Source organism: Lactuca saligna, chromosome 6 (genome assembly GCF_052625555.1).
Source record: "Lactuca saligna cultivar CGN05327 chromosome 6, ASM5262555v1, whole genome shotgun sequence".
Classification (NCBI taxonomy): Eukaryota; Viridiplantae; Streptophyta; class Magnoliopsida; order Asterales; family Asteraceae; genus Lactuca; species Lactuca saligna.
Window position 1 is genome coordinate 48379995 of NC_136422.1, and position 13083 is coordinate 48393077.

The 13083-nt window shown below is 35.2% G+C and overlaps 3 protein-coding genes across 3 annotated transcripts; all 3 read left to right on the forward strand.

Moving 5' to 3' along the window:
• Positions 1 to 429: 429 nt before the first annotated feature.
• LOC145002551 (uncharacterized) lies at positions 430 to 3552 on the forward strand. Its single transcript, XM_078961802.1, has 2 exons — positions 430 to 480; positions 2824 to 3552. Exons 1-2 carry the CDS (start codon positions 430 to 432, stop codon positions 3550 to 3552), a joined length of 780 nt encoding a protein of 259 aa, XP_078817928.1.
• A 587-nt stretch (positions 3553 to 4139) lies between these two features.
• Positions 4140 to 8000, forward strand: LOC145002552 (uncharacterized). Its single transcript, XM_078961803.1, has 2 exons — positions 4140 to 4190; positions 7272 to 8000. The coding sequence occupies exons 1-2, from the start codon at positions 4140 to 4142 to the stop codon at positions 7998 to 8000; spliced, it is 780 nt and encodes a 259-aa protein (XP_078817929.1).
• A 529-nt stretch (positions 8001 to 8529) lies between these two features.
• Positions 8530 to 12380, forward strand: LOC145000942 (biotin carboxylase 2, chloroplastic). The gene is made up of 15 exons (XM_078960245.1): positions 8530 to 8638; positions 9215 to 9540; positions 9620 to 9761; positions 9841 to 9939; positions 10036 to 10164; positions 10321 to 10410; positions 10506 to 10565; positions 10649 to 10834; positions 10941 to 11033; positions 11111 to 11192; positions 11280 to 11386; positions 11515 to 11590; positions 11699 to 11745; positions 11835 to 11897; positions 12122 to 12380. The coding sequence occupies exons 1-15, from the start codon at positions 8588 to 8590 to the stop codon at positions 12176 to 12178; spliced, it is 1608 nt and encodes a 535-aa protein (XP_078816371.1). The 5' UTR covers positions 8530 to 8587; the 3' UTR covers positions 12179 to 12380.
• Positions 12381 to 13083: the final 703 nt, after the last annotated feature.

Below are 13083 nucleotides of genomic sequence, written 5' to 3' on the forward strand. Positions count from 1 at the left end.
CCCGTGTAACACACGGGTATTACACCTAGTGGTGAATAAATCATAAATGTATGTATAGCCAAAACCAAAGAAAGTCCGTTTTGGGCGGAGAATTCAATCTGTGAGCATCATAGATTTCATCGACACCCCTCCCCTCTTTCTTCTTTACTTGTACTACTTCATTGCTCTCACACTCTCTCGCTCAACCGCTACGCCTAATTCTTGAATTTTTGCCTGCCTCTCGATAATTTCGGAGTGAGTTGCCTTCTTACATATACACTCTTCATTCCTTCTTAATTTTGATTCCGATTTCCTCTCTAACAAGTTGGATCTTACTTTCAAGTGTAGTTGCTTGCTCATCGCTATTACAAATCTATAAATGCTGTATTCATGTTCTTGTCGATACAATCCTGATCTTGTCTGTTCCTTTTGCAGCGCTTGATATACGACATGGATTCCGCCGCCATGACATTTTGCAGTAAACCAATCACCTCCCCTCCGGTATGCTCAGCCACTCTCCTTTTTTGCAATCCAGCTCTTTGGTAGCTACATGTATTCAAAATTGTATCACTGTCTGTATGCTTTCGAATACCGGGATGTTAGATAAGTATTATAATCGTATGGGATAGTTTTATCTTTTATTTCGGTGGATTCAATGTGTGTCGTGTGGTCACTGTGCGTGTAAATCAACGAGGCTGATGGTTGATGCAAGCGTTCTGTGGTAGTAATTTGATGAATATCGGCCTTGGATTGCAAATTTCTTTTCTAGATGCTATTGGAATTACTTTGGCTATGCATGAGTGTTTTTTTTTAAATGATGTTCAAAAACTGCTTTGATTAATGGTGTAGGTTGAGATTTCTATCTCATGTCGTCATTTATAGTTCCATTTCGATATATTTCAATGAAAAAAAACTGATATACTATGTGTGAAGATTGCTAAATGAACATGTTCTGAACAACAATCAATGTGCTATATTTCATGTCTGCTAGCCCCTGTTGTGTATATGTAATATGTGGACCAGATATTATTTCTTATATTGAGTGAACATATATGATTCTACTTTGTCGTATATAGCATTGATGTACGATTTTTTTATCTCTCTAATATTTCGATTTTGTGACCTTGCTTTTGTTTAATACATTTTATTCAATGCTTTTGTTTAATACATGTTTTTCATTTCGACACATGAGCTCCGGTAAATGTTTTTTTGTTAGATAACTAGCTAATGATAGTCCAATTTGCAAAGGTAATGGCTGATCAATTGTCTTGACTGCAATCCAATCACCACTAATCTCATCTCTCTGGGCCTTTCTTGGTAATTTGATGTTAACTGTCATTCATTCGACAAATGCGAAACTCTAAGCTTTCTTCCCCAATTCGCATTTATATTATTTCTTGAAAAGATCAGGTGCCAAATGCGAAACTCTAAGCTTTCTTCCCCAATTCGCATTTATACATTAAAAACATCGCATTTTCATTCAAATTCTTCGCATCTTGCATCCATCCGTCTTTGAGTTCATTCGCATTTCATCGCATTAACTGAGAAATTAATCAGTTGTCTCATATTCGCATTTCAGTTGTTTGAGAAACCCACTTACGAACCCAAATGCGAAACCCACTGATTTCAAATGTGAACCAACCAAAAATCATCAACCACGTACTTGTGTCACCAAATGCGAACTGAATATCACCATTAAATTCTCCTCGCATTCCATAGATGCGAACACAATCCAGATCTCCGACTCCAAGCTTGCGAAATCAAAATCAATTAACCTCAAACAAATCGTGAACTTCTTATGCGAACTGTTTTGACCCACAAAACCAAATGCGAACTCAATTGATGTCATATGCGAACTGATTTCATAGATGCGAACACAATTGATTTCATATGCGAATCCACATCCATCGATATGAAACCAATACCAGTTACAAGCAATTAGTAGCAACCATCGATCCTCTAATTTTCAATTACTCAGCCTTCGCTTTTCATACAACCCGTCGACCCTGAAAAATCGATAAACACCAAATGTCTCATTTTTAGATCGATTTTCTGATTAAATGTCATATTTGAAGAATGATCGATTTTCTGATTAAATGACCCCATTTTGCGAAGTTGGACCACTTATATTATTTCTTGAAAAGATCAGGTGCCAAATGCGAAACTCTAAGCTTTCTTCCCCAATTCGCATTTATACATTAAAAACTTCGCATTTTCATTCAAATTCTTCGCATCTTGCATCCATCCGTCTTTGAGTTCATTCGCATTTCATCGCATTAACTGAGAAATTAATCAGTTGTCTCATATTCGCATTTCAGTTGTTTGAGAAACCCAGATACGAACCCAAATGCGAAACCCACTAATTTCAAATGCGAACCAACCAAAAATCATCAACCACGTACTTGTGTCACCAAATGCGAACTGAATATCACCATTAAATTCTCCTCGCATTCTATAGATGCGAACACAATCCAGATCTCCGACTCCAAGCTTGCGAAATCAAAATCAATTAACCTCAAACAAATCGTGAACTTCTTATGCGAACTGTTTTGACCCACAAAACCAAATGCGAACTCAATTGTTGTCATATGCGAACTGATTTCATAGATGCGAACACAATTGATTTCATATGCGAATCCACATCCATCGATATGAAACCAATACCAGTTACAAGCAATTAGTAGCAACCATCGATCCTCTAATTTTCAAGAACTCAGCCTTCGCTTTTCATACAACCCGTCGACCCTGAAAAATCGATAAACACCAAATGTCTCATTTTTAGATCGATTTTCTGATTAAATGTCATATTTGAAGAATGATCGATTTTCTTATTATTGTTTTTAGGAATTATACTGTTCCTTAATTACATTTGTCTATCCTTCTATTGTTGAAAATGCCAATAATCCGATGTTTTTCCAAGAAAGAGCAATCCTTGCACCGAAAAATGAAGTTGTTCAAGAAATAAACAATCGTTTGTTAAAATTATTTCCTGGAGATGAAAAAGAATACTTAAGTTCAGACAGTCTTTGTCAATCGGAGTTTGTACACGATGACTTTGACGAATCTTTATACACTCCTGATGTTCTAAATGGCCTTAGACCTTCAGGTATGCCAATTCATAAATTGGTATTAAAAGTCGGTGTTCCAGTTATGTTATTGAGGAATATTGACCAAAAATACGGTTTGTGTAATGGAACAAGGCTACGAGTTATAGCATTGGGTAAGCGTGTTATAGAAGCAGAGATTATTTCTAGAAGTAATATAGGAAAACGTACGTTTATTCCAAGAATGTCACTGACCCCTTCGGATAAAAGGATTCCTTTCACATTTCAGCGAAGACAGTTTCCACTTGCTGTATGCTTTGCGATGACAATAAACAAAAGTCAAGGACAGTCGCTATCAAAGGTTGGTTTGTTTTTAAGACAACCAGTGTTTACTCATGGACAGTTGTATGTTGCATTGTCTAGAGTTAAAAGCAGAGATGGATTGAAAATATTAATTTTAGACAACGAAGGAAACCCTACCAATAAGACATCTAATGTTGTATTCAAAGAAGTATTTGGAAATTTGTGATTTGTAAAAATTATTTAATTAGAACATTTCATTAATGATTTCTTTTTGGTATTTTGAGTTCAATTACACACTTATTCAATAAACTTTTCACTTATATGTGTTGTATTATTTTAATAATTCGTTGATGTTCGAAATTTTATATTATTTTTTTCAAGAAACCCGTGTAACACACGGGTATTACACCTAGTGGTGAATAAATCATAAATGTATGTATAGCCAAAACCAAAGAAAGTCCGTTTTGGGCGGAGAATTCAATCTGTGAGCATCATAGATTTCATCGACACCCCTCCCCTCTTTCTTCTTTACTTGTACTACTTCATTGCTCTCACACTCTCTCGCTCAACCGCTACGCCTAATTCTTGAATTTTTGCCTGCCTCTCGATAATTTCGGAGTGAGTTGCCTTCTTACATATACACTCTTCATTCCTTCTTAATTTTGATTCCGATTTCCTCTCTAACAAGTTGGATCTTACTTTCAAGTGTAGTTGCTTGCTCATCGCTATTACAAATCTATAAATGCTGTATTCATGTTCTTGTCGATACAATCCTGATCTTGTCTGTTCCTTTTGCAGCGCTTGATATACGACATGGATTCCGCCGCCATGACATTTTGCAGTAAACCAATCACCTCCCCTCCGGTATGCTCAGCCACTCTCCTTTTTTGCAATCCAGCTCTTTGGTAGCTACATGTATTCAAAATTGTATCACTGTCTGTATGCTTTCGAATACCGGGATGTTAGATAAGTATTATAATCGTATGGGATAGTTTTATCTTTTATTTCGGTGGATTCAATGTGTGCCGTGTGGTCACTGTGCGTGTAAATCAACGAGGCTGATGGTTGATGCAAGCGTTCTGTGGTAGTAATTTGATGAATATCGGCCTTGGATTGCAAATTTCTTTTCTAGATGCTATTGGAATTACTTTGGCTATGCATGAGTGTTTTTTTTTAAATGATGTTCAAAAACTGCTTTGATTAATGGTGTAGGTTGAGATTTCTATCTCATGTCGTCATTTATAGTTCCATTTCGATATATTTCAATGAAAAAAAACTGATATACTATGTGTGAAGATTGCTAAATGAACATGTTCTGAACAACAATCAATGTGCTATATTTCATGTCTGCTAGCCCCTGTTGTGTATATGTAATATGTGGACCAGATATTATTTCTTATATTGAGTGAACATATATGATTCTACTTTGTCGTATATAGCATTGATGTACGATTTTTTTATCTCTCTAATATTTCGATTTTGTGACCTTGCTTTTGTTTAATACATTTTATTCAATGCTTTTGTTTAATACATGTTTTTCATTTCGACACATGAGCTCCGGTAAATGTTTTTTTGTTAGATAACTAGCTAATGATAGTCCAATTTGCAAAGGTAATGGCTGATCAATTGTCTTGACTGCAATCCAATCACCACTAATCTCATCTCTCTGGGCCTTTCTTGGTAATTTGATGTTAACTGTCATTCATTCGACAAATGCGAAACTCTAAGCTTTCTTCCCCAATTCGCATTTATATTATTTCTTGAAAAGATCAGGTGCCAAATGCGAAACTCTAAGCTTTCTTCCCCAATTCGCATTTATACATTAAAAACATCGCATTTTCATTCAAATTCTTCGCATCTTGCATCCATCCGTCTTTGAGTTCATTCGCATTTCATCGCATTAACTGAGAAATTAATCAGTTGTCTCATATTCGCATTTCAGTTGTTTGAGAAACCCACTTACGAACCCAAATGCGAAACCCACTGATTTCAAATGTGAACCAACCAAAAATCATCAACCACGTACTTGTGTCACCAAATGCGAACTGAATATCACCATTAAATTCTCCTCGCATTCCATAGATGCGAACACAATCCAGATCTCCGACTCCAAGCTTGCGAAATCAAAATCAATTAACCTCAAACAAATCGTGAACTTCTTATGCGAACTGTTTTGACCCACAAAACCAAATGCGAACTCAATTGATGTCATATGCGAACTGATTTCATAGATGCGAACACAATTGATTTCATATGCGAATCCACATCCATCGATATGAAACCAATACCAGTTACAAGCAATTAGTAGCAACCATCGATCCTCTAATTTTCAATTACTCAGCCTTCGCTTTTCATACAACCCGTCGACCCTGAAAAATCGATAAACACCAAATGTCTCATTTTTAGATCGATTTTCTGATTAAATGTCATATTTGAAGAATGATCGATTTTCTGATTAAATGACCCCATTTTGCGAAGTTGGACCACTTATATTATTTCTTGAAAAGATCAGGTGCCAAATGCGAAACTCTAAGCTTTCTTCCCCAATTCGCATTTATACATTAAAAACTTCGCATTTTCATTCAAATTCTTCGCATCTTGCATCCATCCGTCTTTGAGTTCATTCGCATTTCATCGCATTAACTGAGAAATTAATCAGTTGTCTCATATTCGCATTTCAGTTGTTTGAGAAACCCAGATACGAACCCAAATGCGAAACCCACTAATTTCAAATGCGAACCAACCAAAAATCATCAACCACGTACTTGTGTCACCAAATGCGAACTGAATATCACCATTAAATTCTCCTCGCATTCTATAGATGCGAACACAATCCAGATCTCCGACTCCAAGCTTGCGAAATCAAAATCAATTAACCTCAAACAAATCGTGAACTTCTTATGCGAACTGTTTTGACCCACAAAACCAAATGCGAACTCAATTGTTGTCATATGCGAACTGATTTCATAGATGCGAACACAATTGATTTCATATGCGAATCCACATCCATCGATATGAAACCAATACCAGTTACAAGCAATTAGTAGCAACCATCGATCCTCTAATTTTCAATTACTCAGCCTTCGCTTTTCATACAACCCGTCGACCCTGAAAAATCGATAAACACCAAATGTCTCATTTTTAGATCGATTTTCTGATTAAATGTCATATTTGAAGAATGATCGATTTTCTGATTAAATGACCCCATTTTGCGAAGTTGGACCACTTATATTATTTCTTGAAAAGATCAGGTGCCAAAGCGAAACTCTAAGCTTTCTTCCCCAATTCGCATTTATACATTAAAAACTTCGCATTTTCATTCAAATTCTTCGCATCTTGCATCCATCCGTCTTTGAGTTCATTCGCATTTCATCGCATTAACTGAGAAATTAATCAGTTGTCTCATATTCGCATTTCAGTTGTTTGAGAAACCCAGATACGAACCCAAATGCGAAACCCACTAATTTCAAATGCGAACCAACCAAAAATCATCAACCACGTACTTGTGTCACCAAATGCGAACTGAATATCACCATTAAATTCTCCTCGCATTCTATAGATGCGAACACAATCCAGATCTCCGACTCCAAGCTTGCGAAATCAAAATCAATTAACCTCAAACAAATCGTGAACTTCTTATGCGAACTGTTTTGACCCACAAAACCAAATGCGAACTCAATTGTTGTCATATGCGAACTGATTTCATAGATGCGAACACAATTGATTTCATATGCGAATCCACATCCATCGATATGAAACCAATACCAGTTACAAGCAATTAGTAGCAACCATCGATCCTCTAATTTTCAAGAACTCAGCCTTCGCTTTTCATACAACCCGTCGACCCTGAAAAATCGATAAACACCAAATGTCTCATTTTTAGATCGATTTTCTGATTAAATGTCATATTTGAAGAATGATCGATTTTCTTATTATTGTTTTTAGGAATTATACTGTTCCTTAATTACATTTGTCTATCCTTCTATTGTTGAAAATGCCAATAATCCGATGTTTTTCCAAGAAAGAGCAATCCTTGCACCGAAAAATGAAGTTGTTCAAGAAATAAACAATCGTTTGTTAAAATTATTTCCTGGAGATGAAAAAGAATACTTAAGTTCAGACAGTCTTTGTCAATCGGAGTTTGTACACGATGACTTTGACGAATCTTTATACACTCCTGATGTTCTAAATGGCCTTAGACCTTCAGGTATGCCAATTCATAAATTGGTATTAAAAGTCGGTGTTCCAGTTATGTTATTGAGGAATATTGACCAAAAATACGGTTTGTGTAATGGAACAAGGCTACGAGTTATAGCATTGGGTAAGCGTGTTATAGAAGCAGAGATTATTTCTGGAAGTAATATAGGAAAACGTACGTTTATTCCAAGAATGTCACTGACCCCTTCGGATAAAAGGATTCCTTTCACATTTCAGCGAAGACAGTTTCCACTTGCTGTATGCTTTGCGATGACAATAAACAAAAGTCAAGGACAGTCGCTATCAAAGGTTGGTTTGTTTTTAAGACAACTAGTGTTTACTCATGGACAGTTGTATGTTGCATTGTCTAGAGTTAAAAGCAGAGATGGATTGAAAATATTAATTTTAGACAACGAAGGAAACCCTACCAATAAGACATCTAATGTTGTATTCAAAGAAGTATTTGGAAATTTGTGATTTGTAAAAATTATTTAATTAGAACATTTCATTAATGATTTCTTTTTGGTATTTTGAGTTCAATTACACACTTATTCAATAAACTTTTCACTTATATGTGTTGTATTATTTTAATAATTCGTTGATGTTCGAAATTTTATATTATTTTTTTCAAGAAACCCGTGTAACAAACGGGTATTACACCTAGTGGTGAATAAATCATAAATGTATGTATAGCCAAAACCAAAGAAAGTCCGTTTTGGGCGGAGAATTCAATCTGTGAGCATCATAGATTTCATCGACACCCCTCCCCTCTTTCTTCTTTACTTGTACTACTTCATTGCTCTCACACTCTCTCGCTCAACCGCTACGCCTAATTCTTGAATTTTTGCCTGCCTCTCGATAATTTCGGAGTGAGTTGCCTTCTTACATATACACTCTTCATTCCTTCTTAATTTTGATTCCGATTTCCTCTCTAACAAGTTGGATCTTACTTTCAAGTGTAGTTGCTTGCTCATCGCTATTACAAATCTATAAATGCTGTATTCATGTTCTTGTCGATACAATCCTGATCTTGTCTGTTCCTTTTGCAGCGCTTGATATACGACATGGATTCCGCCGCCATGACATTTTGCAGTAAACCAATCACCTCCCCTCCGGTATGCTCAGCCACTCTCCTTTTTTGCAATCCAGCTCTTTGGTAGCTACATGTATTCAAAATTGTATCACTGTCTGTATGCTTTCGAATACCGGGATGTTAGATAAGTATTATAATCGTATGGGATAGTTTTATCTTTTATTTCGGTGGATTCAATGTGTGCCGTGTGGTCACTGTGCGTGTAAATCAACGAGGCTGATGGTTGATGCAAGCGTTCTGTGGTAGTAATTTGATGAATATCGGCCTTGGATTGCAAATTTCTTTTCTAGATGCTATTGGAATTACTTTGGCTATGCATGAGTGTTTTTTTTTAAATGATGTTCAAAAACTGCTTTGATTAATGGTGTAGGTTGAGATTTCTATCTCATGTCGTCATTTATAGTTCCATTTCGATATATTTCAATGAAAAAAAACTGATATACTATGTGTGAAGATTGCTAAATGAACATGTTCTGAACAACAATCAATGTGCTATATTTCATGTCTGCTAGCCCTAACCCTAACCCTAGCCCCCAAATTCTATTTTTCATTGATATGTATATGTAATATATTCCTGATTAGAACTGTTTGATGCTAGGGTTTATTCATTGGGAGGTCTAGTGGAATCAAGAGCTCCCAGTGTAGCTTCTTGGTGGGAAACAAGTTGAACTTTCCTAGACAAAGAGTTCAAGCTTCTCAAAAAGCTCGTAAATCAGGGAAACATGAAGGAGCACTTGGTGCCACTTGTCGTGCTGAAAAGATCCTGATAGCAAACAGAGGGGAAATTGCAGTGAGAGTGATTAGAACTGCTCATGAGATGGGGATTCCCTGTGTTGCAGTCTACTCCACCATAGATAAGGATGCACTTCATGTGAAACTAGCTGATGAGTCAGTTTGCATAGGGGAAGCTCCCAGTAGTCAATCGTAAGTCAACGTAACCTATCTTAATTCTTTCTCACATTGAAAAATTGGAAACTTTAATTCTCAGTTTTTTGATGATCAGGTACTTGTTGATACCCAATGTCCTGTCAGCTGCTATCAGTCATGGATGTACAATGTTGCATCCTGGTTATGGTTTCCTTGCTGAGAATGCTGTTTTTGTTGAGATGTGTAGAGGACATGGAATCAACTTCATTGGCCCAAATGTAAGTAACTTATTACTATTACTATTTTTATTATCTAGAGTGTTGTTTAATATGTGCTATAATTAATGCCTGTTTGCAGCCTGACAGCATTCGTGTGATGGGGGACAAAGCAACTGCTAGAGATACCATGAAGAATGCTGGTGTTCCATGTGTACCTGGAGGTGAAGGTCTATTACAGGTATTTTGATTCATATACATCATTACAACATTGAATTTCTTGATGCCAAAATATCAACTTTTTGTTGTGTTTTGATTCTTATAAAAATAATAATAGAGCACAGAGGAAGGCATCAAGCTTGCTGATGAGATTGGATACCCTGTCATGATTAAGGCCACAGCAGGTGGTGGTGGTCGTGGAATGCGTCTTGCAAAAGAACGCGATGAATTTGTAAAATTGTTGCAGGTATTATAAAATTTACAGTTAACTGTTTTATGCACATTTTTCCTTTTTTGTTCAGTTTATAATTTCATAAAGAGACATTTTTGCAGGATTTATGAATTTGAATCCTGAAGCCAATTTTTAAATCTCTTTGTTTGTTTGTATTTTTCTCTTAAACAGCAAGCCCAGAGTGAGGCTGCAGCTGCATTTGGAAATGACGGTGTTTATTTGGAGAAATACATCCAAAATCCAAGGCACATTGAGTTCCAGGTCATTGTTCTTTTTCTTTTTTTGTCATAGTGAAATGACCATTTTGCCCCTACCGAGATGTTGAGTTTCTAACTGCAGCAACATGGTTATTTCAGGTTCTTGCAGATAAATATGGGAATGTTGTTCACTTTGGAGAGCGTGACTGCAGTATTCAGGTATATATATATTCTACAATCGGTTATTTTGCTTACTTCTTGTTATATATAAGTTGTAAAAATGACGGTTTTGCCCTTTGCAGAGGAGGAACCAGAAGTTGCTTGAAGAAGCACCGTCGCCTGCATTAACCCCAGAGCTAAGGAAAGCGATGGGTGATGCAGCAGTTGCTGCAGCAGCATCAATTGGGTACATTGGTGTTGGTACTGTAGAGTTTCTTTTGGATGAAAGAGGTCAATTTTACTTCATGGAAATGAACACCAGAATCCAGGTTAGTTAAAAAAAAAAAAAAAAAAAACCAACAAATTATTATAAACTCCTTTTTATTATAAATAAATGTTGTGATCCTTTGTTTTTTTTTTTAATATTAAAAAAAGGTTGAGCATCCAGTGACCGAAATGATATCTTCAGTGGACTTAATAGAGGAGCAAATCCGTGTTGCTATGGGTGAAAAACTCCGTATGACACAGGTATGTATTTAATTTTCCTCATCTTTTTAGTCTTTATGTACCAAAAATATTTATTTTATATTGAATTATTATTACAGGATGATATTGTGCTTAGAGGACACTCCATCGAATGCCGTATCAATGCAGAAGATGCTTTCAAGAATTTCAGACCAGGACCAGGTTCTACTTTTATATTTTTTTGGTTGATACATATGTTTTTTTTAATAAAAAAATATTTTGTTGATTAATTCATTTGTTTAACATCAGGGAGAATTACATCTTACTTGCCATCTGGAGGTCCATTTGTGAGAATGGATAGTCATGTTTATACCGATTATGTTGTTCCACCAAGCTATGATTCTCTACTTGGAAAGGTTTGTAATATTTTTTCAACATCAAATAGCAACCTATTATGGATTCAAATATTAAGGGAATTGCTCATATTAGTAGTATTTATATTTTTAGTGTTTAATTTAAGTGTCAACATTGAATTATTTTTTAGCTTATCGTATGGGCCCCAACAAGAGAAAAGGCAATTGAGCGCATGAAGAGGGCTCTTAATGATACCATTATCACAGGTAATATAAATAAACACTTTCGTTACAAACATTAATTTTTATTATTTTTATTTTTTTGGTTTTCTCAAAAGATTTGTTTTTTTTAATAAGTTGATCTTTAATCATCAGGTGTTCCAACTACAATCGAGTACCACAAGCTAATTCTTGAAATCGAAGTAGGCAACTTGTCTCATGTTTTTTTTTCCCTAAAATCTTGATATGGTAATTAATTTAATTATTAATTTTTTTATTCTCTATGTTTCAGGACTTCAAAAATGGAAAAGTTGATACTGCTTTTATTCCAAAGCACGAGGAGGAATTAGCCGAGGTAAGAGTGAACACAAATTTGAATTTATATTTGAGTTAGTTTTATTTAATAAATGTTGCACAAACACACATTTGGATTTATATTTGAATCAAGTATTTAATTTATGTTGAACAAAACACAATTTGAATCTATTTATATAAGGTGGATAAATTTGGATTTTTAAGTTACTAATCAAGAGGCATTAAATTGCTGATTATGTGTTTTTGATATGATTATGGTTGCAGCCACAGAAGTTGGTTACCTCATCTTCTGCTAAAGAAGTCGCAAATGCTGTAGCTTAAAAGACTTATTTCATCACTTGGTATTTTTCTGTATGCAAAAAAAAAAATGTTAGCTTTTTTGTCTGGAAAATAACTTTTAACCTGTGCTTTCCCTTTGATTTTTTGAGATTGAATGAGTTTAATTCACAAATTATCAAACTCGTATCCAATTAGATGACAGTTCAATAAAAAAACTTTTTTGAACGTCCTCATTTGGTTTAAATGATCTCCCTTGTTTTGTTGGAAACATTGCACTTCTTCTAAAGTGCTTACAAATGCAATAATTACAAAGGAAAGAAATGAAACTAAAATACATTTAAAATAGACATATTAAACTGCATTGTGTGTGTATGTGTGTTGTAGACAGAGTAAACTAGAAATTAACTATTCAGAAATATTAACAGAAATTAATTAATACAAAAGGCTTATTATGCTTAGTTGCAAAAGCGTAATGTGTGGCTACATACATATGCACTCGTAAAATTTTGCGACTTGTGTCCACATACATGTTGGTAGGAGATTATGAACTACATATTTAATAATTTATATTTGAGAAATTTACAAAAATAGCCATTTACACTAATGATATTACAAAAATAGCCAAAAAAAATCGAAATTACAAAAATAGCCACCCATTTCGCAGATGAGAAGGTCCCATCTGAGAAATGGGCTTCTCATCTGCGAACGTACAAGTGCCTAAAGCACAGTTGTGCTATAGGCACTTGTACCTTCGCAAATGGCCTTTTTTTTTTTTTTTTTAATTTTTGCGAAAGTACAAGACTACCGAGTTCAAATATTACCATTCAAGTCGGTTTACAAAAAAGATTACCGGTTGCATATTACTTTCGCAAAAATTATTACCGAGTTCAAATATTACTTTCGCAAAAATTTAAAAAAAAAAAAAAAGGCCATTTGCGAAGGTACAA

Coding starts and splice junctions, on each gene's coding strand:
- LOC145002551 (XM_078961802.1), top strand. CDS start 430: ATGGATTCCGCCGCCATGACATTTTGCAGTAAACCAATCACCTCCCCT. Junction 481..2,823: donor AACCAATCACCTCCCCTCCG/GTATGCTCAGCC, acceptor TATTGTTTTTAG/GAATTATACTGTTCCTTAAT.
- LOC145002552 (XM_078961803.1), top strand. CDS start 4,140: ATGGATTCCGCCGCCATGACATTTTGCAGTAAACCAATCACCTCCCCT. Junction 4,191..7,271: donor AACCAATCACCTCCCCTCCG/GTATGCTCAGCC, acceptor TATTGTTTTTAG/GAATTATACTGTTCCTTAAT.
- LOC145000942 (XM_078960245.1), top strand. CDS start 8,588: ATGGATTCCGCCGCCATGACATTTTGCAGTAAACCAATCACCTCCCCT. Junction 11,034..11,110: donor AAAAACTCCGTATGACACAG/GTATGTATTTAA, acceptor TTATTATTACAG/GATGATATTGTGCTTAGAGG. Junction 11,898..12,121: donor ACGAGGAGGAATTAGCCGAG/GTAAGAGTGAAC, acceptor TTATGGTTGCAG/CCACAGAAGTTGGTTACCTC.